The sequence below is a fragment of the Mytilus trossulus genome, chromosome 5 (genome assembly GCF_036588685.1).
Source record: "Mytilus trossulus isolate FHL-02 chromosome 5, PNRI_Mtr1.1.1.hap1, whole genome shotgun sequence".
NCBI classification, from domain to species: Eukaryota; Metazoa; Mollusca; class Bivalvia; order Mytilida; family Mytilidae; genus Mytilus; species Mytilus trossulus.
This window is the reverse complement of record NC_086377.1, coordinates 13815194-13840431: the sequence shown is the minus strand read 5'-3', so window position 1 is coordinate 13840431 and position 25238 is coordinate 13815194. Positions and strand designations below refer to the sequence as shown.

The window sequence follows — 25238 nt, the reverse complement described above, 5'->3', positions numbered from 1 at the left end:
TACAAGCTTAAAAAAGAAAAGAGGAACACAATAGAACCTGGGACAGCCTTAAAACACAACAAATACCTAGAAGACACTTGTCGGTGACATGTTTCTATACAACAAATATATATTTCTATCCCATTTTACAATAGTTTGTCCATCATCCGGAACTGGGGGGCACAGCCTCTTTTAAATTATAATTGAACAGGAACAAGCTTATTTCAATGTTTGATACCCAAGGTGGAATACCACTGTCATATAAGCCTTTTCTCCAGTGCGCTCTCTCCCGAAGAGTGATTGGGGAATAGAGAAATGACCACGATTGCCGTTTCTCCGAGTGGCCGTAAAACCGTCGCATTAAAGCGTCCATTTGGCTGGGCGGGATTTACAAGTACGCATCCACGTGCAGTCATGCGTACACACACATTCATATTCACAAAAACAGATAGTGATTGTTCTTTCTTTGAAATTTCATATTAGTCTTGAGAGTCACGCGGGAAAAAAGAGTTATAAAATATTTAAAATGTTTTTTGTAAAGAAATCCTACCGTTGCATGTGGTTCCTGTCCATGCCAGACCACAATCACAATGAAATTCACCAGGCGTTAAATTAGTGCACTCTCCACCGTTCAGGCATGGGTTTGAGTCGCAACCAGGTGGCACAGCGTCTATAAAAAAAATATTTGAATATGAACAAGCATATTTCATTTTTAAATACTACAAGAAGAAATAATATATAGTATTCTTGAGATAACAGACTTAAATCCGTGAGTAAAACCAGTCCAATTAAAACCTGTATCAGGGGAATCAAGACTTTTAGCACAAAAACACAATATGTGGATTTAATGTTTATCTGGTCTTCTTCTAAATAAACATGATGTAATATACATGATAGATCATGGCGTTGAGCAAACAAGTTAACTGTGAAATTACGAGTAACGAAGATTACAGATGAGTTTGAATAGAAATCCTACTGTCATATTGGCTTTTCTACTATGCGCTCCTTCCCCTAAAGTGATGGGGAAAAGAGAAATGACCACCATTGCCGTTTCTCCGACTGGCTGTATAACCCTCGCATTGAAGCGTCCATTTGGCTGGGTGGGATGTACAAGTACGTATCTACGTCCAGTCAAGCGTACACATATATTCATATTCACAAAAACAGATAGTGATTGTTCTTTCCTTGAAATTTCACATTAGTCTTGTAAAAAGTTTAGAGAGAATCACGCGGGAAAAAAGAGTTATATAAAATATTTGAAATTATTTTTGGAAAGAAATCCTACCGTTGCATGTGGTTCCTGTCCATGCCAGACCACAATCACAATGAAATTCACCAGGTGTTAAATTAGTGCACTCTCCACCGTTCAGGCATGGGTTTGAGTCGCAACCAGGTGGCACAGCGTCTATAAAGAAAAATATTTGGACATGAACAAGCATATTTCATTTTTTAAATATTACAAGATGAAATAATACATAGTATTCTTGAGATAACAGATTTAAATCCGTGAGTGAAACCAGTCCAATTAAAGCCTGTCTCAGGGGAATCAACCCTTTCAGCACCAAAAACACAATATGTGGATTTAATGTTTATCTGGTCTTCTTCTAAATAAATACGATGTAATATACATGATAGATCATGGCGTTGAGCAAACAAGTTAACTGTGAAATTACGAGTAACGAAGATTGCAGATGAGTTAGAATAGAAATCCTACTGTCATATTGGCTTATCTACTATGCGCTCCTTCCCCTAAAGTAATGGGGAAAAGAGAAATGACCACCATTGCCGTTTCTCCGACCGGCTGTATAACCCTCGCATTGAAGCGTTCATTTGGCTGGGTGGGATGTACAAGTACTCATCCACGTCAAGTCATGCATACACATATATTCATATTCACTAAAACAGATAGTGATTGTTCTTTCTTTGAAATTTCACATTAGTCTTGTAAAAAGTTTAGAGATAATCACGAAGGAATAAAGAGTTATATAAAATATTTGAAATGATTTTTGTAAAGAAATCCTACCGTTGCATGTGGTTCCTGTCCATGCCAGACCACAATCACAATGAAATTCACCAGGTGTTAAATTAGTGCACTCTCCACCATTCAGGCATGGGTTTGAGTCGCAACCAGGTGGCACAGCGTCTATAAAGAAAAATATTTGGACATGAACAAGCATATTTCATTTTTTAAATATTACAAGATGAAATAATACATAGTATTCTTGAGATGACAGACTTAAATCAGTGAGTGAAACCAGTCCAATTAAAGCCTGTCTCGGGGGAATCAACCCTTTCAGCACCTAAAACACAATATGTGGATTAAATGTTTATCTGGTCTTCTTCTAAATAAATACGATGTAATATACATGATAGATCATGGCGTTGAGCAAACCAGTTAACTGTGAAATTACGAGTAACGTAGATTGCAAATGAGTTAGAATAGAAATCCTACTGTCATATTGACCTTTTTACTATGCGCTCCTTCCCCTAGAAGTGATTGGGGAATAGAAAAATTACCACCATTGGAGTTTCTCCGATCGGCTGTATGACCCTCGCATTGAAGCGTTCATTTGGCTGGGTGGGATGTACAAGTACGTATCCACGTCCAGTCATGCGTACACATATATTCATATACATCAAAACAAATAGTGATTGTTCTTTCTTTGAAATTTCACATTAGTCTTGTAAAAAGTTTAGAGAGAATCACGCGGGAAAAAAGAGATATAAAATATTTTTGTAAAGAAATCCTACCGTTGCATGTGGTTCCTGTCCATGCCAGGCCACAATCACAATGAAATTCACCAGGTGTTAAATTAGTGCACTCTCCACCGTTCAGGCATGGGTTTGAGTCGCAACCAGGTGGCACAGCGTCTATAAAAAAAACAATATTTGGACATGAACAAGCATATTTCATTTTTAAATACTACAAGATGAAATAATACATAGTATTCTTGAGATAACAGACTTAAATCCGTGAGTGAAACCAGTCCAATTAAAGCCTGTCTCAGGGGAATCAACCCTTTTAGCACAAAACACACAATATGTGGATTTAATGTTTAGCTGGTCTTCTTCTAAATAAGTACGATGTAATATACATGATAGACCATGGCGTTGAGCAAACAAGTTGAACTGTGAAATTTCGAGTGACGAAGATTGCCGATGAATTTGAATAGAAATCCTACTGTCATATTGGCTTTTCTTCTATGCGCTCCTTCCCCTAAAGTGATTGGGGAAAAGAAAAATGACCACCATTGCCGTTTCTCCGACGGCTGGGTGGGATGTACAAGTACGCATACACGTCCAGTCATGCGTACACATATATTCATATTCACAAAAACAGATAGTGATTGTTCTTTCTTTGAAATTTCACATTAGTCTTGTAAAAAGTTTAGAGAGAATCACGAAGTAATAAAGAGTTATATAAAATATTTGAAATGATTTTTTGTAAAGAAATCCTACCGTTGCATGTGGTTCCTGTCCATGCCAGACCACAATCACAATGAAATTCACCAGGCGTTAAATTAGTGCACTCTCCACCGTTCAGGCATGGGTTTGAGTCGCAACCAGGTGGCAGAGCGTCTATAAAAAAATATTTGAATATGAACAAGCATATTTCATTTTTAAATACTACAAGAAGAAATAATATATAGTATTCTTTAGATAACAGACTTAAATCCGTCAGTAAAACCAGTCCAATTAAAACCTGTCTCAGGGGAATCAACCCTTTTAGCATCAAAACACAATATGTGGATTTAATGTTTATCTGGTCTTCTAACTAAATACGATGTAATACACATGATAGATCATGGCGTTGAGCAAACAAGTTAACTGTGAAATTACGAGTAACGAAGATTACAGATGAGTTTGAATAACAATTCTACTATCATATTGTCCTTTCTACTATGCGCTCCTTCCCCTAAAGTGATTGGGGAAAAGAGAAATGACCACCATTGCCGTTTGTCCGACCGGCTGTATAACCCTCGCTTTGAAGCGTCCATTTGGCTGGATGGGATGTACAAGTACGCATCCACGTGCAGTCATGCGTACACATATATTCATATTCACAAAAACAGATAGTGATTGTTCTTTCTTTGAAATTTCACATTAGCCTTCTAAAAAGTTTAGAGAGAATCACGAGGGAATAAAGAGTTATATAAAATATTTGAAATGATTTTTGTAAAGAAATCCTACCGTTGCATGTGGTTCCTGTCCATGCCAGACCACAATCACAATGAAATTCGCCAGGCGTTAAATTAGTGCACTCTCCACCGTTCAGGCATGGGTTTGAGTCGCAACCAGGTGGCACAGCGTCTATAAAAAAATATTTGAATATGAACAAGCATATTTCATTTTTAAATACTACAAGAAGAAATAATATATAGTATTCTTTAGATAACAGACTTAAATCCGTCAGTAAAACCAGTCCAATTAAAACCTGTCTCAGGGGAATCAACCCTTTTAGCATCAAAACACAATATGTGGATTTAATGTTTATCTGGTCTTCTAACTAAATACGATGTAATATACATGATAGATCATGGCGTTGAGCAAACAAGTTAACTGTGAAATTACGAGTAACGAAGATTACAGATGAGTTTGAATAGAAATTCTACTATCATATTGTCCTTTCTTCTATGCGCTCCTTCCCCTAAAGTGATTGGGGAAAAGAGAAATGACCACCATTGCCGTTTGTCCGACCGGCTGTATAACCCTCGCTTTGAAGCGTCCATTTGGCTGGGTGGGATGTACAAGTACGCATCCACGTGCAGTCATGCGTACACATATATTCATATTCACAAAAACAGATAGTGATTATTCTTTCTTTGAAATTTCACATTAGCCTTGTAAAAAGTTTAGAGAGAATCACGAGGGAATAAAGAGTTATATAAAATATTTGAAATGATTTTTGTAAAGAAATCCTACCGTTGCATGTGGTTCCTGTCCATGCCAGACCACAATCACAATGAAATTCACCAGGTGTTAAATTAGTGCACTCTCCACCATTCAGGCATGGGTTTGAGTCGCAACCAGGTGGCACAGCGTCTATAAAGAAAAATGTTTGAATATGAACAAGCATATTTCATTTTTAAATACTACAAGAAGAAATAATATATAGTATTCTTGAGATAACAGACTTAAATCCGTGAGTGAAACCAGTCCAATTAAAGCCTGTCTCAGGGGAATCAACCATTTCAGCACCAAAAACACAATATGTGGATTAAATGTTTATCTGGTCTTCTTCTAAATAAATACGATGTAATATACATGATAGATCATGGCGTTGAGCAAACAAGTTAACTGTGAAATTACGAGTAACGAAGATTGCAGATGAGTTCGAATAGAAATCCTACTGTCATATTGACCTTTTTACTATGCGCTCCTTTCCCTAGAAGTGATTGGGGAATAGAAAAATTACCACCATCGGAGTTTCTCCGATCGGCTGTATGACCCTCGCATTGAAGCGTTCATTTGGCTGGGTGGGATGTACAAGTACGTATCCACGTCCAGTCATGCGTATACATATATTCATATTCACAAAAACAGATAGTGATTGTTCTTTCTTTGAAATTTCACATTAGTCTTGTAAAAAGTTTAGAGAGAATCACGCGGGAAAAAAGAGTTATATAAAATATTTGAAATGATTTTTGTAAAGAAATCCTACCGTTGCATGTGGTTCCTGTCCATGCCAGACCACAATCACAATGAAATTCAATAAATTTCTTTTCGTTATAAGGCTTAACGAATACCGTTATGCGTAGTAATTTGCACGGGTGGATTCACCCGTGCATACCTAAGCGGGAATTAAATCATTCGACGGTTTGCATTCAATCAGTCTACACGTTTAAATCAATTGCTGTTAAGATCTGTTTGACTTTTTCTCCTTCATGTCTGACGAGGAAATCCAAAGTACTCATGAACGTGCACCTGCAAGAAGTCATCATAGGAGAGAAGATGATAACCCTACCAGCAACCCTACAGCTGATGCTTTCTCGTTGTTTTCCACTGGACATTGGTCGTCTAACTGTCCCGAAATGAGCGGTCTTACAACACCAGCAGTTGCAAATGAGGTATTATCTTTGATTGACTTTAATTTATGTTTAGACACATCTGAGTATGACAATGAGTTATTTATTAAAATGTCATTTATATTATAGCCTACATTTTTGGAAAGAAAAACTTTTATTGGCCGAGTTCAGTTTAAAAAAATTAGTTTTGCCTATACTTGAATCTGGCTATTTTTTTTTAAAAATTACCGATGCACCTACTTCTGTATTTTTGGTGTTTTACGTGAGTCGCTAAGGAAGTTAGCACTCCCCCTTTTGTTGTTAATCCTTTATTGGTGTTGATTCTTGACATCAGACACGTACTTCAATACGAAATGTTATTTAAAATTAAATACGAGGTTGTAAATGAATCCAAAACGTATGCATAAAAGTTAAATATAACACTTCAGCTTTGTCTTTTGTGCTGAGCTCAGCTTGTTCCATTTTCACTAAAATGGTACGCCCTCTTGTAAAATATTGGCATAGTAAACAGTAAAGGATTCAATATAATTGTACATCTAGATTATAGGCTTGGATTTGAAAATACTGAAACATTTATGTTAAAAGTGTCAAAAGAAATATTGTCTGATTTATATTGTAAGCTGTGTTTTTGCCAAATTATAGAAAAAGTGTGTGGAAGCCATTCAAAAGTTTAGACTATATTGGTTTTTTTTTGTGTGGGATTTACATAGGGATACTTTAAGTGTACCTGAACAGAAAATGTACGAATATTTTGAATAGTATTGTTTTTAGCACTTATAAATCTTTGTAATACGACTGCAAGGAAAGTTGCAGCGGATATTGGTAAACTCATTGCATTATCACCCGTATTAGGTAAATTATGTAAAATGTTGACAAGACACCTTCATCATTTAGTAAATGATCGATCCTCTTGGGACTCTGGAGTTAAGTTAGATCTCGTGTCTCACTAAAATCTCAAGGTCAACTTGGCGAGAATTAAAGGCAGTGATTCTGACTTGGAAAGCTTTCGGATCTTTTTAAAATAAATTTTAAACTACTCACTGATTAACAAAACGTAGCTAAAATATCTGAAGTTGGCAGTATGAAACTGGATTTGCCCAATCTAGCTATTGAGATTTGTTATTTTTGTATAGAAAATTCGATGTGTTTAAAAATTGAGTGGATACCAAGAACTTTAAATACTACCGAGGATCAGTTTAAGACAATATTTGATTTTGACGATTGGTCGTTGTCCGATAGATTTTTCCATTATTTTGATAAAATATTTGGACTTTTAAATAGCTTAGATCGGTTTGCTTAAAGTGACAATGCTTTTAACTCCCAAGATATAATTCAAAGTTGTTTTTTTTTTAATCCTTTAACAAAAGGTACATTTTATAATTGATACACTCACGTTTGACTGGTCAATCGATAATAATTTGCTCTTGTCACATGTATCGTTAATAGCTTACACTGTAAAACATATTCAGTTATATGTAAAGCTAACGGTACATTGGGTATCCTTTACATGAAAACGACAGTTTTCTGGCCGATACTGCAGTCTGTTGACACCGGCAAGTTTGTTGGTTTAGTGCAAGACTTTGTTGATTATGAAACCCCTTCTATTTATTTCATCGGGGGATGTGCTGAGAATTCGGTCTTAAACGAATATAGGTTTATTTCAAATGTGCTTGTATTGAAACTTGTTGCTAAAGTGAATGAATGAATTTTGAGAAAAAAATCTTTATGCGGACCTTGCTGCCTTTTAATTTTTGATATTGTGACTGTAGATTATACAGTGTACATGTGAGTAATATGCGGACCTGGCCGTGATGTTGTTCTGTCCTTGAAGGATAGGATTTTGCATATCTTTTCATGCATTGTATTGAAACTTGATGCTAAAATGAATGAATGAATTTTGAGTAAAAATATCTTTGTGCGGACCTTGCCGTTTTTTTTTTTTTTATGTTGTAACTGTGTTAAATATGCGGACCTGGCCGCTTTGTATCACGGACCTGGCCGTGATTTTCTGTACTTGAAGGATAGGACATTGCATATATTTCCATGTCTTGTATTGGAACTTGATGCTAAAATGAATGAATGAATTTTGAGTAAAACTATCTTTGTGCGGACCTTGCCGCTTTTTTTTGTTTATTGATGTTGTAACTGTAGATTGTACAGTGTACATGTGTTTTATATGCGGACCTGGCCGCTTGTATCACGGACCTGGTCGTGATTTTCTGTCCTTGAAGGATAGGATATTGCATATCTTTCCATGTTTGTATTGAAACTTGATGCTAAAATGAATGAAGGAATTTTGAGTAAAAATTTCTTGATGCGGACCTTGATTTTTTAACTGTAGATTATACATTGTACATGTGTTAAATATGCGGACCTAGCCGCTTGTATCACGGACCTGGTCGTGATTTTCTGTCCTTGAAGGATAGGATATTGCAAATCTTGATAGGATATTGCATATCTTTCCATGTCTTGTATTGAAACTTGATGCTAAGATGAATGAATGGATTTTAAGTAAAAATTTCTTTATGTGGACCTTGCCGGTTTATGTTTTTTGGTATTGTAACTGTAGATTGTACAATGCACATGTGTTTAATATGCGGACCTGGCCGCTTGTATCACGGACCTGGTCGTGATTATCTGTACTTGGTGGATAGGCGAAACCCATACAAAAGAAAGAATTTAACCTGTATCATGATAATTCTAACCTGTCCAACTGTATGTTACTTTGTATGTTATAATTGGCTTATGCTTGATTTTTTAGATACAAAGAACTCTCGCTTATAATAATGAGTGATATCAGTTTTCATAAAACACACGTTGACACTATAGTTCATAATAGCAAGACCGATATTTATTGACAAGGTAGTATAGTTATGATAGCAAGTACTGATAAACCGACTTATTCACTTAATCAGCAAGTCTTAAGATTGATTCTTCAGTAGGGAGTACATTTTTGTTCTTTGCAGGCCCAAGAAGATACCTTAGTATTGAGTAAAATATATAAGCCTTCATCTTATACTAGAGCCAGATAAGCTTTAAGCGCAATAGGGTTAGACAAAAACAATTTAGTTTGTATAGTTTACGAAGAGGAGGCGCTTCTGTTTCTTATACCTTGGCACTCTTTTGCCTTTTGTCTCGACTGGATGCTGCAAACCTACATCCCATAGTATATTTGTGTTTTGTGTTATTAAGCCTTGTATAGAAAAGAAATGCTTTATGTTCGGTTGAACCCGTGAAAAAGAACATAAATAAATTTCTTTTCGTTATAAGGCTTAACGAATACCGTTATGCGTAGTAATTTGCACGGGTGGATTCACCCGTGCATACCTAAGCGGGAATTAAATCATTCGACGGTTTGCATTCAATCAGTCTACACGTTTAAATCAATTGCTGTTAAGATCTGTTTGACTTTTATTTTTTATTTTTTGTTTTGAAAAAAAAAAAAAAAAAAAAAAAAAACCAATGGTTGTTCTATAGGACTGGTACTGTCTTTCAAACGTATATTAAGATTATTCTTATAGAATTGTACAATTCAAAAGATGCACATGTATACTGTCCAAAGTTACAGTATTTAATCATTTTTTTCTTTTCTTTCATTTACATGTAGTTGTGAATTGTTTCTAATTTTTGTAATTATATTTTGTAGATTGTTCAGGATGTTGATCATACTTCTAGTGAAGATAATGTGATAAGGACTGTCTTTTGGCGTAATACCTGCCATTCTAAATTTTGTTTTTTCACATGTTCTTATGTTCCGAATGAAATTATTAAAAGACTGGATGCTGCAAACCTACATCCCATAGTATATTTGTGTTTTGTGTTATTAAGCCTTGTATAGAAAAGAAATGCTTTATGTTCGGTTGAACCCGTGAAAAAGAACATAACCAGGTGTTAAATTAGTGCACTCTCCACCGTTCAGGCATGGGTTTGAGTCGCAACCAGGTGGCACAGCGTCTTTTAAAAAAAATATTTGAATATGAACAAGCATATTTCATTTTTAAATACTACAAGAAAAAATAATATATAGTATTCTTCAGATAACAGACTTAAATCCGTGAGTAAAACAAGTCCAATTAAAACCTGTCTCAGGGGAATCAACCCTTTTAGCACAAAAACACAATATGTGGATTTAATGTTTATCTGGTCTTATATTTATATTTACGAAAACAGATAGTGATTGTTCTTTCTTTAAAATTTCATATTAGTCTTGTAAAAAGTTTAGAGAGAATCACGAAGGAATAAAGAGTAAAAAAATATTTGAAATGATTTTAGTAGAGAAATTCTACCGTTGCATGTGGTTCCTGTCCATGCCAGACCACAATCACAATGAAATTCGCCAGGCGTTAAATTAGTGCACTCTCCACCGTTCAGGCATGGGTTTGAGTCGCAACCAGGTGGCACAGCGTCTATAAAAAATATTTGAATATGAACAAGCATATTTCATCTTTAAATACTACAAGATGAAATAATATATAGTATTCTTGAGATAACAGACTTAAATCCGATAGTCAAACTAGTCCAATTAAAACCTGTCCCGGGGGAATCAACCCTTTAAGCACAAAAACACAATATGTAGATTTAATGTTTATCTGGTCTTATTTTAAATAAATACGATGTAGTATACATGATAGATCATGGCGTTGAGCAAACAAGTAAACTGTGAAATTACGAGTTACGAAGATTGCAGATGAGTTTGAATAGAAATCCTACTGTCATATTGGCTTTTCTATTATGCGCTCCTTCCCCTAGAAGTGATTGGGGAATAGCAAATGACCACCATTGGCGTTTCTCCGATCGGCTGGATAACCCTCGCATTGAAGCGTTCATTTGGCTTGTTGGGATGTACAAGTACGCATCCACGTGCAGTCATGCGTACACACATATTCATATTCACAAAAACAGATAGTGATTGTTCTTTCTTTGAAATTTCACATTAGTCTTGTAAAAGATTTAGAGAGAATCACGAAGGAATAAAGAGTTATATAAAATATTTGAAATCATTTTTGTAAAGAAATCCTACCGTTGCATGTGGTTCCTGTCCATGCCAGACCACAATCACAATGAAATTCACCAGGTGTTAAATTAGTGCACACTCCACCGTTCAGGCATGGGTTTGAGTCGCAACCAGGTGGCACAGCGTCTATAAAAAAAATATTTGAATATGAACAAGCATATTTTATTTTTAAATTCTACAAGAAGAAATAATATATAGTATTCTTGAGATAACAGACTTAAATCCGTGAGTGAAACCAGTCCAATTAAAGTCTGTCTCAGGGGAATCAACCCTTTTAGCACAAAAACACACAATATGTGGATTTAATGTTTATCTGGTCTTCTTCTAAATAAATACGATGTAATATACATGAAAGATCATGGCGTTGAGCAAACAAGTAACCAGGAAATTACGAGTTACGAAGATTGCAGATGAGTTTGAATAGAAATCCTACTGTCATATTGACCTTTTTTGTCTGCGCTCCTTTCCCTAAAAGTGATTGGAGAATAGAAAAATGACCACCATTGGCGTTTCTCCGATCGGCTGTATAACCCTCGCATTGAAGCGTTCATTTGGCTTGTTGGGATGTACAAGTACGCATCCACGTGCAGTCATGAGTACACACATATTCATATTCACAAGAACAGATAGTGATTGTTCTTTCTTTGAAATTTCACATTAGTCTTGTAAAACGTTTACAGAGATTCACGCGGGAAAAAAGAGTTATAAAATATTTGAAATGATTTTTGTAAAGAAATCCTACCGTTGCATGTGGTTCCTGTCCATGCCAGACCACAATCACAATGAAATTCACCAGGCGTTAAATTAGTGCACTCTCCACCGTTCAGGCATGGGTTTGAGTCGCAACCAGGTGGCACAGCGTCTATAAAAAAAATATTTGAATATGAACAAGCATATTTCATTTTTAAATACTACTAAAAGAAAAAATGTATAGTATTCTTGAGATAACAGACTTAAATCCGTGAGTAAAACCAGTCCAATAATAACCTGTCTCAGGGGAATCAACCCTTTTAGCACAAAAACACAATATGTGGATTTAATGTTTATCTGGTCTTCTAAATAAATACGATGTAATATATATGATAGATCATGGCGTTGAGCAAACAAGTTAACTGTGAAATTACGAGTAACGAAGATTGCAGATGAGTTTGAATAGAAATCCTACTGTCATATTGACCTTTTTACTATGCGCTCCTTCCCCTAGAAGTGATTGGGGAATAGAGAAATGACCACCATTGGCGTTTCTCCGATCGGCTGTATTACCCTCCCATTGAAGCGTTCATTTGGCTGGGTGGGATGTACAAGTACGCATCCACGTGCAGTCATGCGTACACACATATTCATATTCACCAAAACAGATAGTGATTGTTTTTTCTTTGAAATTTCACATTAGTCTTGTAAAAGTTTAGAGAGAATCACGAAGGAGTAAAGAGTTATATAAAATATTTGAAATGATTTTTGTAAAGAAATCCTACCGTTGCATGTGGTTCCTGTCCATGCCAGACCACAATCACAATGAAATTCACCAGGCGTTAAATTAGTGCACTCTCCACCGTTCAGGCATGGGTTTGAGTCGCAACCAGGTGGCACAGCGTCTATAAAAAAACAATATTTGGACATGAACAAGCATATTTCATTTTTAAATACTACAAGATGAAATAATACATAGTATTCTTGAGATAACAGACTTAAATCCGTGCGTGAAACCAGTCCAATTAAAGCCTGTCTCAGGGGAATCAACCCTTTTAGCACAAAAACACAATATGTGGATTTAATGTTTATCTGGTCTTCTTCTAAATAAATACGATGTAATATACATGATAGGTCATGGCGTTGAGCAAACAAGTTGAACTGTGAAATTTCGAGTAACAAAGATTGTCGATGAATTTGAATAGAAATCCTACTGTCATATTGGCTTTTCTACTATGCGCTCCTTACCCTAAAGTAATTGGGGAAAAGAGAAATGACCACCATTGCCGTTTCTCCGACCGGCTGTATAACCCTCGCATTGAAGCGTTCATCTGGCTGGGTGGGATGTACAAGAACGCATTCATGTGCAGTCATGCGTACACATATATTCATATTCACAAAGACAGATAGTGATTGTTCTTTCTTTGAAATTTCATATTAGTCTTGAAAAAAGTTTAAAAGACTAATATGAAATTTCAGAGAGAATCACATAGGAAAAAAGAGTTATAAAATATTTCAAATGATTTTTGTAAAGAAATCCTACCGTTGCATGTGGTTCCTGTCCATGCCAGACCACAATCACAATGAAATTCACCAGGCGTTAAATTAGTGCACTCTCCACCATTCAGGCATGGGTTTGAGTCACAACCAGGTGGCACAGCGTCTATAAAAATAAATATTTGAACATAAGCAAGCATATTTCATTCTTAAATACTACAAGATGAAATAATATATAGTATTCTTGAGATAACAGACTTAAATCCGTGAGTAAAACCAGTCCAATTAAAACCTGTCTCAGGGGAATCAACCCCTTTTTGCACAAAAACACAATATGTGGATTTAATGTTGATCTGGTCTTCTTCTAAATAAATACGATGTAATATATATGATATATCATGGCGTTGAGCAAACAAGTCAACTGTGAAATTACGAGTAACGAAGATTGCAGATGAGTTTGAATAGAAATCCTACTGTCATATTGGCTTTTCTATTATGCGTTCCTTCCCCTAAAGTGATGGGGGAAAAGAGAAATGACCACCATTGCCGTTTCTCCGACCGGCTGTATAACCCTCGCATTGAAGTGTCTTTTTGGCTTGGTGGGATGTACAAGTACGCATCCACGTGCAGTCATGCGTACACACATATTCATATTCACTAAAACAGATAGTGATTGTTCTTTCTTTGAAATTTCACATTAGTCTTGTAAAAGATTTAGAGAGAATCACGAAGGAATAAAGAGTTATATAAAATATTTGAAATGTTTTTGTAAAGAAATCCTACCGTTGCATGTGGTTCCTGTCCATGCCAGACCACAATCACAATGAAATTCACCAGGTGTTAAATTAGTGCACTCTCCACCGTTCAGGCATGGGTTTGAGTCGCAACCAGGTGGCACAGCGTCTATAAAAAAAATATTTGGACATGAACAAGCATATTTCATTTTTTAAATATTACAAGATGAAATAATAAATAGTATTCTTGAGATAACAGACTTAAATCCGTGAGTGAAACCAGTCCAATTAAAGCCTGTCTCAGGGGAATCAACCCTTTTAGCACAAAAACACAATATGTGGATTTAATGTTTATCTGGTCTTCTTTTAAATAAATACAATGTCATATACATGATAGATCATTGCGTTGAGCAAACAAGTAAACTGTGAAATTACGAGTAACGAAGATTGCAGATGAGTTTGAATAGAAATCCTACTGTCATATTGACCTTTTTACTATGCGCTTCTTCCCCTAGAAGTGTTTGGGGAATAGAGAAATGACCACCATTGGCGTTTCTCCGATCGGCCTTAATAACCCTCTCATTGAAGCGTTCATTTGGCTGGGTGGGATGTACAAGTACGCATCCACGTCCAGTCATGCGTACACATATATTCATATTCACAAAAACAGATAGTGATTGTTCTTTCTTTGAAATTTCACATTAGTCTTGTAAAAAGTTTAGAGAGAATCACGAAGTAATAAAGAGTTATATAAAATATTTGAAATGATTTTTTGTAAAGAAATCCTACCGTTGCATGTGGTTCCTGTCCATGCCAGACCACAATCACAATGAAATTCACCAGGCGTTAAATTAGTGCACTCTCCACCGTTCAGGCATGGGTTTGAGTCGCAACCAGGTGGCACAGCGTCTATAAAAAAATATTTGAATATGAACAAGCATATTTCATTTTTAAATACTACACGAAGAAATAATATATAGTATTCTTTAGATAACAGACTTAAATCCGTGAGTAAAACCAGTCCAATTAAAACCTGTCTCAGGGGAATCAACCCTTTTAGCATCAAAACACAATATGTGGATTTAATGTTTATCTGGTCTTCTAAATAAATACGATGTAATATATATGATAGATCATGGCGTTGAGCAAACAAGTTAACTGTGAAATTACGAGTAACGAAGATTGCAGATGAGTTTGAATAGAAATCCTACTGTCATATTGACCTTTTTACTATGCGCTCCTTCCCCTAGAAGTGATTGGGGAATAGAGAAATGACCACCATTGGCGTTTCTCCGATCGGCTGTATTACCCTCCCATTGAAGCGTTCATTTGGCTGGGTGGGATGTACAAGTACGCATCCACGTGCAGTCATGCGTACACACATATTCATATTCACAAAAACAGATAGTGATTGTTCTTTCTTTGAAATTTCACATTAGTCTTGTAAAAGTTTAGAGAGAATCACGAAGGAGTAAAGAGTTATATAAAATATTTGAAATGATTTTTGTAAAGAAATTTTACCGTTGCATGTGGTTCCTGTCCATGCCAGACCACAATCACAATGAAATTCACCAGGCGTTAAATTAGTGCACTCTCCACCGTTCAGGCATGGGTTTGAGTCGCAACCAGGTGGCACAGCGTCTATAAAAAAAACAATATTTGGACATGAACAAGCATATTTCATTTTTAAATACTACAAGATGAAATAATACATAGTATTCTTGAGATAACAGACTTAAATCCGTGAGTGAAACCAGTCCAATTAAAGCCTGTCTCAGGGGAATCAACCCTTTTAGCACAAAACACACAATATGTGGATTTAATGTTTAGCTGGTCTTCTTCTAAATAAGTACGATGTAATATACATGATAGACCATGGCGTTGAGCAAACAAGTTGAACTGTGAAATTTCGAGTGACGAAGATTGCCGATGAATTTGAATAGAAATCCTACTGTCATATTGGCTTTTCTTCTATGCGCTCCTTCCCCTAAAGTGATTGGGGAAAAGAAAAATGACCACCATTGCCGTTTCTCCGACGGCTGGGTGGGATGTACAAGTACGCATACACGTCCAGTCATGCGTACACATATATTCATATTCACAAAAACAGATAGTGATTGTTCTTTCTTTGAAATTTCACATTAGTCTTGTAAAAAGTTTAGAGAGAATCACGAAGTAATAAAGAGTTATATAAAATATTTGAAATGATTTTTTGTAAAGAAATCCTACCGTTGCATGTGGTTCCTGTCCATGCCAGACCACAATCACAATGAAATTCACCAGGCGTTAAATTAGTGCACTCTCCACCGTTCAGGCATGGGTTTGAGTCGCAACCAGGTGGCAGAGCGTCTATAAAAAAATATTTGAATATGAACAAGCATATTTCATTTTTAAATACTACAAGAAGAAATAATATATAGTATTCTTTAGATAACAGACTTAAATCCGTCAGTAAAACCAGTCCAATTAAAACCTGTCTCAGGGGAATCAACCCTTTTAGCATCAAAACACAATATGTGGATTTAATGTTTATCTGGTCTTCTAACTAAATACGATGTAATACACATGATAGATCATGGCGTTGAGCAAACAAGTTAACTGTGAAATTACGAGTAACGAAGATTACAGATGAGTTTGAATAAAAATTCTACTATCATATTGTCCTTTCTACTATGCGCTCCTTCCCCTAAAGTGATTGGGGAAAAGAGAAATGACCACCATTGCCGTTTGTCCGACCGGCTGTATAACCCTCGCTTTGAAGCGTCCATTTGGCTGGATGGGATGTACAAGTACGCATCCACGTGCAGTCATGCGTACACATATATTCATATTCACAAAAACAGATAGTGATTGTTCTTTCTTTGAAATTTCACATTAGCCTTCTAAAAAGTTTAGAGAGAATCACGAGGGAATAAAGAGTTATATAAAATATTTGAAATGATTTTTGTAAAGAAATCCTACCGTTGCATGTGGTTCCTGTCCATGCCAGACCACAATCACAATGAAATTCGCCAGGCGTTAAATTAGTGCACTCTCCACCGTTCAGGCATGGGTTTGAGTCGCAACCAGGTGGCACAGCGTCTATAAAAAAATATTTGAATATGAACAAGCATATTTCATTTTTAAATACTACAAGAAGAAATAATATATAGTATTCTTTAGATAACAGACTTAAATCCGTCAGTAAAACCAGTCCAATTAAAACCTGTCTCAGGGGAATCAACCCTTTTAGCATCAAAACACAATATGTGGATTTAATGTTTATCTGGTCTTCTAACTAAATACGATGTAATATACATGATAGATCATGGCGTTGAGCAAACAAGTTAACTGTGAAATTACGAGTAACGAAGATTACAGATGAGTTTGAATAGAAATTCTACTATCATATTGTCCTTTCTTCTATGCGCTCCTTCCCCTAAAGTGATTGGGGAAAAGAGAAATGACCACCATTGCCGTTTGTCCGACCGGCTGTATAACCCTCGCTTTGAAGCGTCCATTTGGCTGGGTGGGATGTACAAGTACGCATCCACGTGCAGTCATGCGTACACATATATTCATATTCACAAAAACAGATAGTGATTATTCTTTCTTTGAAATTTCACATTAGCCTTGTAAAAAGTTTAGAGAGAATCACGAGGGAATAAAGAGTTATATAAAATATTTGAAATGATTTTTGTAAAGAAATCCTACCGTTGCATGTGGTTCCTGTCCATGCCAGACCACAATCACAATGAAATTCACCAGGCGTTAAATTAGTGCACTCTCCACCGTTAAGGCATGGGTTTGAGTCACAACCAGGTGGCACAGCGTCTATAAAAAAGATACTTGAACATGAACAAGCTTAATTTTATTTCGACAGCCATCCTGGTATGCCTCTATTACAGCACCTATCTATTGTATATAGTGATTAAAAGTTTTCGTCCTTAACATGCATGTAATATTTGGCGCTGAACGTTACGCAAACAACAAATTATTTAAATTTGACTTGCCAGAAAGAAAGTTACTGTTAAGTTAAAAAGCATGTATTAGAGAAAATAATTCAATATATCATTTTTCTTGAAATTTCATATCAGTCGTGTATTAAGTTTAGACAAAACCACGAGGGAATAAAGAGTAATACATATCGGAAATGATTACCGTAAACCAACTTATTTTCACGGATACTTTATTTCGCGTTTTACCCTTTCTAGACCACTTCGCGGGTATTTAATTTCGCGATATTCTGATTTACTTGATGGAGTTTAATAAGGAATAATGGACGTTTTACATATTCCCGGCGATTAAAATTCGCGTTTTTTTTTCTACTCGCGAAAGCCGCGAAAATAAATCGCTCGTGAAAATAAGTTGGTTAACAGTAATGTATAGAAATCCTACCGTTACATGTGGGTCCTGTCCATTCCAGATCACACTCACAATGAAATTCACCAGCCGTTAAATCAGTGCACTCTCCGCCGTTGTTGCATGGGTTTGAGTCACAATCGAGTGGCGCAGGATCTATTAAAATGATATTTGAACATGAACAAGCTTAATAAATTGTTTGATACTCCAAGGTGGAATAATATATGGTATTCTTGGTATTCTTGTGATAACAGACTTAAATCCGTGAGTACCACCAGTCCAATTGAAACCTGTTTCAGGGGTTTCAACCCTTTTTTGTCACAGAATCACAATGTGTAGATTTTATGTTTTTTTGGTGTTGTTTCAAATACACACCATGTAATGGACATGATATATCGTGTCTTTGAGTCAACAAGTTAACCATGAAATTACGCGTAACGAAGATTGCATATGAGTTTGAATAGAAATCCTACTGTCATATCGGTCTTTTCTTCAATGCGTCCTCTCCCCTAAGGTTATATTTTTGACAGTAATTTATCTCCATTTTCCAATGGCTGTGATTGATATTTTGTCCAATGACGTTTTGGTAATAGCAGAAAAACACACGAGTATCTTTCAAAAAGGAAGATAAACCTCAATGTATACCTAGCAACTGCAAGTATACTATCAAACATGTTTTAAATAATTGCGTTGACTTTGCTGATATTCGTAGGAAGCATTTCAATGTCAGAAAATATGTTTGATTTATTCAATAGTTTTCCTATATATATTATACAAATACGTTTTATTCTTTAAAGAAGTTGGATTATATAAAATATAATAATGTTGTATTCATTTAAACCGATTTTAATTATTATTCGTTAATTTAGTGTTGATTGTTTTTTTTAAATAACCAATTCCCTTTAGCCTAGAATTTAAGTTTATTAGAGTATGTTTTTTAAAATATACTTTAAATTATAAAAATATTCGAATTAGCTCCCATCGCGATATAACCTTTTGTGCTTATGCGGCGTAAAGCAGGCAAACACGTCAATCATTCTTCTTCCGACCGGCTGTATAACGCTTGCCAAAGTTGGACGTCTGTTTAGCTGTGTGGGATGTATCAAGTTTGCAGCCACGTCCGGTCAGAATGGGGACGTTTAATCTGATGTCGCGTGTACAGAGAGTACCACTTTCTTTGCACGTTAAGAACCTTGGCAACAACTATTTGAGTGGTCCGTAGGTGGCCTGTTGTGAGGCAAAATATCTGTCCATATCCAATTCATCCTCATTTTCCATTGGCAGTCCAAATCTCCCTGACCATCAGCCCGGCCTTTATTTTTACAAGATTTCCTATTTTATTTATTATTAACTTGTTCTCGTCCTAATTGTGCATGACATATTCGATCAGGACGTTTATCAACTAACAATCAATCAATTGATAAAAAAAACAGAGGATCTTAAGAGGGGGGAAACTCAACTTCCAATTCATCTGAAATTTCAGGGCAAACAGACTTTTACTTGATTGACTTGAATTTTATTTCGTGACAGATTTGCTCTAAATGCTTTGGTTTCAGAGTTATAAGCAAAAATTTACAGTTTAACCCTTTGTTCTATTTTTAGCCATGGTGACCAACTTGGTTTGTTGGCCTAGTAACCGGACACATTTTTAAACTACATACCCCAATGTTGATTGTGGCCAACTTTGGTTAAATTTTGTCCAGCAGTTTCAGAGAAGATTTTTGTAAAAGTTAACGACGACGACGGTCGCCGGACGCCAAGTGATGAAAAAAGCTCACTTGGCCCTTTGGGCCAGGTGAGCTAAAATGAACGGGTAGCATTTGCATTTCCAAAGATACGCTCATTCTCAAATATAAGTTAAGGTAAGATATGAGATAAACTGACTGATCAAATTTTGGGCCCCGAGAGGCATAAAGATTATAACAAATACACAAAGAAAATTAAATGAATGACAGAATAAATATCAAATCAAATTACAAATTGTTAGAATAAAAAAAATGTTGTAATGTAATAAATATGAATATATATATTTATATTTATCATTGCCACACCGTGAACAATTAATACAACTTTTAATTTATTTTCAAAGAAGGACAACTAAATATATTTTACAAGCATTTACAAACCGCAGACAATTCATTTATGTATATAATTGAACTATATGACTCTACTATGAAATGATTTAAAGATGTATATTTTTAAGTGACGTATAGGTCCAATTGGCCAGGCGTACAAACATTGTATTGACATATATTACTGTTATACTGTATATATACACAATGTCACTATAATAAACAAATTTGTATTCGTATTCGTATATACATGTATACATTTATTTAACTCGTTATCTATATATATTTATATATTTAATTCGTCTAAACATCAACCCAATAATGTTAGATCTGTAAATTTGCTTTCTCAATTTTTTTGTTCTTCCCTCGCCGGGATTCGAACGCATGCTACTGTGATATTCCCATACGTTTCGGCCATAACTTACACCATTGAAACAACAATTACAGCGTTTGGATACATTACGTTATAATAACTTCTATGACGTTCATTTGCCGCGTTTTTCGCTTTTTTAATATAAATATATTTATTATCGTTCATACATTGTGTTGAGTCCTTCAGGTTCTAAAGTTTTTAATTGTTTCATCCAAAAGGCTTCTTTAGTTTTCTGCAAGTTTCTGTCCCAAATACTCTCTTTATGGCGGTAACTTTCAAATTTGTCATTGAATGATTGTTCTGAATGAAATGGTTGGCTACTGGATCTTCTGTTTTCCTTGTTCGTATTTTTGAAAAGTTCAATAGCATTTGTTGATATAGCGTATCACCCGTTTGTCCTACATATATTACTTTTTCACATTTTGTACAATTAATTGCATATATCATGTATATCACGCCTACGTTTTACAATTTATTTGTCCCTGATTGGTATATTCGTTGCCGGTGTTGTCACAAAATACCTTGGTTTCATTTATATGTGAGCATAATGCACAATTTTTACCACATGGTCCACATCCATTAGTTTGTTGATAAAATATGCTTATTGTGCACTAAGATGTCTTTTATGTTGTTATTACGTTTAAATACCACGATAGGCGGATCGGGGAATATTTTCTTTAGTCTTTCGGATTGATGGAGAATTTTAAGATTATAAGAATTGAATGTACATTTGGAAGCGCTTTGGAAAGAGGAATTATATTATAATTTATACAAATCAGTGAATGAATCAATTACTTGTGTTTATTATTAAAACAAGACAATCGTTTTGCTCTTTAGCATGTTTAGTAGGAAAATGATCAAAATTGATTAAAATGTGTCTATCTTCATTTGTCATTAACTACAGAAATTTTCTTTAGTATTCAGCCCAACTATGTTCTTATTAAACATAATAATATCTTTTAAAAATATTTGTCTATCAATGTTATATGGAGGTCATTCAATCAAAAAATGTGCAGTTGTAATTTCATAATTGGCAAGAAAATGTAAATTTAATGAATGCACATAAACGGCGGCGAAAAATATGCTGTTTTAGTTTTTTGGGGGCTTTAAATTGTAAAATATCTGAAAATCCGTACACAGAATATTTTTTTAATTAGAAATATTAATAAACGCATCATAGATACCAGAATTAAAATTGTGTATTTGCATCAAACGCGCGTTTCGTCTACAAAAGACTTATCAGTGACGGTCGAATATAAAAAGTTAAAAAGGCCAAATGAAGTACAAAATTGAAGAGCATTGAGGACCAAAAATTCCAAAAGGTATTGCCAAATACAGCTTAGTTAATCTATTCCTGGGGTAGGAAAACCTTAGTTTTTGAAAATTTCAAAGTTTTGTAAACAGTTGCTGAATAATTATGGCCATATCAATGATAGAAGAGGGAAGAAAGATACCAGAGGGACAGTCAAACTCCTCAATCGATTATAAACTGACAACGCCATGGCTAAAACACAAAAAGACAAACAAACAATAGTACTCATGATCATTCATGTCAACACAAAAGTGTTGACTACTGGGCCGGTGATATCCTCGAGGAAGAAAAACTCTACCAGCAGTGGCATGGACCCAGTGGTTGTAAATAAACTCCTTATAGATACCAGGAATAAAATTTAATATTTGCACCAGACGTGCGTTCCGTCAACAAAAGACTCATCAGTGACGCTCGAATAAAACAAAGATTAAAAGGCCAAATAAAGTACGAAGTTGATTATCATTGAGGGCAAAAAAAATCCAAAAGGTTTTGCAAAAACAGCTAAGGTAATCTATTCCTGGGGTAGGGAAAACCTTAGTTTTTTTCAAAATTTCAAAGTATTGTTAACTGTTTATTTATAATTATGACCATATCAATGATAATTTAATTCAGTACTAAATGTAGTATAGAACCAAAACTCATCAAAGATGCAGGGTGTCCAATTATTTGCATCATGTGCGTGTTTTGTATAAATTAGAATCATTAATATCACTTAGTTATTCATTTACAAAAAAAGAGCATTAATATAAAAAAAAAAAAAAAAAAACATTACGAAAAAAATCTTGCCGAAAGCATCTATATGCATGGTTAGGAGTATTAATGTTAAAGACTCTATCTCAGGATAATCTCATCCATGGGTCAGTTTTGTAAATAATACAGTTAACAGATCTTACCTTGAGCTATTACAACTACAAGAGCACAAAGCAATAGCTTATCGTACAGCATCTTGAAAGACCAACTGGATTGAATATGGTTGAAAAAAAACACCTTTTTATATCGCTTTCGAAGGGGATACTTATGGGAAATTAAACAGAATATATTTAATTTAAGAGATTAAAATATATACTACCTAACGTTTCTCTTTCCTTCTTGCTTCCCTTTTTTGTATAAACGTGTCAATGCTTTGAAATATTTTTTTTTATTTTAATTTGATGATTATTGCAGTATGGAAACATAAATTCAAACACAATATGTGTAAAAATAGGCGTGTCGTTATTATTTGAATGTCTAAATTTATTAGTTGATATTCATTTGATAAATGCATTTCTGGCTTGATCAAAGTTTAAAAAATGTAAAACAAAATGGATTAATTCTAAAATTAGAATGTCTTTTGATATTATATTGATAAAAAAATATATGAATGAAACACGTATCCTTTAAATCAGGGGCCGTGTCAACGACGTTGTCCTGGGACTAGGACATGTTATATTATTAACAAAAACTAACTAATGTGCTTGTTGTATTCTTCTTGTTATCACTTGTAATTATTAGTATGAAATTAATTTTGATTGTTCTGCTCCTTGTGGGTTCTGTGATAATATTTAAATATTTGTTTGTTTTAGCGTGGTTTTAGGACACGTCTTACATGCAGTCCTCAGTCGTGTAAACGTGTCCTAAAATAAGATATGTCCTAAATGGTTATCAAGTTGGAATATTTAAATAGGTGTCTTAGAATAGTCATGCCAGTAAATGGCAAAAACTCAGTAATAAAAATACTAATACAATTTTAGACTATTAAAGTTGTATCTAAAATAAAACTAACTAAACAAAATGTTTTTCAACATCTGTTAAAAATCAATTGCGTTACATTATTTTAAGGTTGCAAATAAATTTGATCCATAAAATACTTCCTCATATCAACAAAGAACGTATATTGTATTAAGTAAGAGTATTTGAAATATTAAGCATATTATTCATGTTATAAGAACTTTCTGTGAGTGATCTAGAACTTACTTGATATATATTAAAAAAAGAAAAAGTGGTATGAATGTCAATGAGACAACACTCTACAAGAGACTACAATGGCACATAAACTAACAACTATAGGTCACCGTACGGCCTTCAACAATGAGCAAAGCCAATACCGCACTTCCAATCAAGATGATCCACAATATATTTCTGATCAAAATATATCAAGGAATAACATTGACACCAAACTTGTCAACATTAATGGAAAGTATCTACTGAATTGTTGTAAGGGATCAGGCTTTATAATCCTAATGGTAGAACCATAGGTGATTTCCATGGTAAACACACTAGTATTACAGATAATGAATCTAGTATTGTGGATGATATGCTTGTGTCTAAAAAAAAATATGACATATAGTTGGTTATTTTTAAGTACACGACTTCACATTGTTTTCAAATCTTTGTACACTTAGTTGTTCTTTATTAATAGTTCTATTATGCCTCAAAATCCACCCAAATGCTAGTTGGATCATATCCCAAATAAGTTAATACAGACCCCTAAAGCAATTAATATCTACACATTAAATAGTAACAGTATAGAGAGTAAAGACACAGGCCCATCCGTCGTCCAAAGACTCTTTGATCAGAAAACTTCTCTAAATAAAATACCTCATGTTGAAACAATGTTAGCAAACTTATGTCCAGCAGAAGATAGCCCAAATAGTAAAACTGAGAAAATTAAATATTTTTCTATTTCAACTCTTACCCCAGAAATTCAAATTAAATGTATATTGGTTAGGGATGTCCCTCAATTCACAATTTGACCGAACTATGGAATATTTGTGACCCTGTATTAATCTAATACTCAACAACAATTTATCTGCAGCACACATGCTTATTTTTTATTTTATTTATATTAAAACTTTGTATAGTTGGTTTAAAATTACTTTTTAAGACCATTGACGACAACTTTATGGTTCACCGCTTTTCAACATACGCATCTCTTTCACGATTTCGTCATTTAAAGCTTGGCTAATGTCATGAATTTTCCCGCCCTTATTGTAAGGAAACTGCAATAAACATCTGAGTAAATGCCAGGACTTTCTGACAACTAGCGACCTGCAGTTTTGAGCATGATCCAATGAAGCCTTTCAAAGCATACAATTACGAGAAGACTGAAGTTGTAGCATCTACAATAATCCAAATCATCCAAAAATTCAACCAAAATGGATCATTTAATGTTAAGCAACATCCCGGGTACAAAAAGCAAGAAACGTTCAGCCAGACCGATA

General features: G+C 34.8%; 1 protein-coding gene across 1 annotated transcript in view; it reads right to left on the bottom strand.

The window, feature by feature from the left end:
* The window catches only part of LOC134717630 (neurogenic locus notch homolog protein 1-like), a 28881-nt gene extending 5898 nt beyond the window's left edge, over positions 1–22983 (bottom strand). The window contains exons 1-18 of the mRNA XM_063580124.1: positions 22932–22983; positions 17634–17753; positions 16902–17021; positions 16170–16289; positions 15462–15581; positions 14730–14849; positions 13990–14109; positions 13253–13372; positions 12495–12614; positions 11762–11881; positions 11026–11145; positions 4903–5022; positions 4171–4290; positions 3439–3558; positions 2731–2850; positions 2003–2122; positions 1265–1384; positions 530–649 (exon numbers count right to left, since the gene is read on the bottom strand). Coding sequence (XP_063436194.1) covers positions 530–649; positions 1265–1384; positions 2003–2122; positions 2731–2850; positions 3439–3558; positions 4171–4290; positions 4903–5022; positions 11026–11145; positions 11762–11881; positions 12495–12614; positions 13253–13372; positions 13990–14109; positions 14730–14849; positions 15462–15581; positions 16170–16289; positions 16902–17021; positions 17634–17753; positions 22932–22983 — 2092 coding nt within the window. The remainder of the gene's footprint in view (positions 1–529; positions 650–1264; positions 1385–2002; positions 2123–2730; positions 2851–3438; positions 3559–4170; positions 4291–4902; positions 5023–11025; positions 11146–11761; positions 11882–12494; positions 12615–13252; positions 13373–13989; positions 14110–14729; positions 14850–15461; positions 15582–16169; positions 16290–16901; positions 17022–17633; positions 17754–22931) is intronic.
* Positions 22984–25238: the final 2255 nt, after the last annotated feature.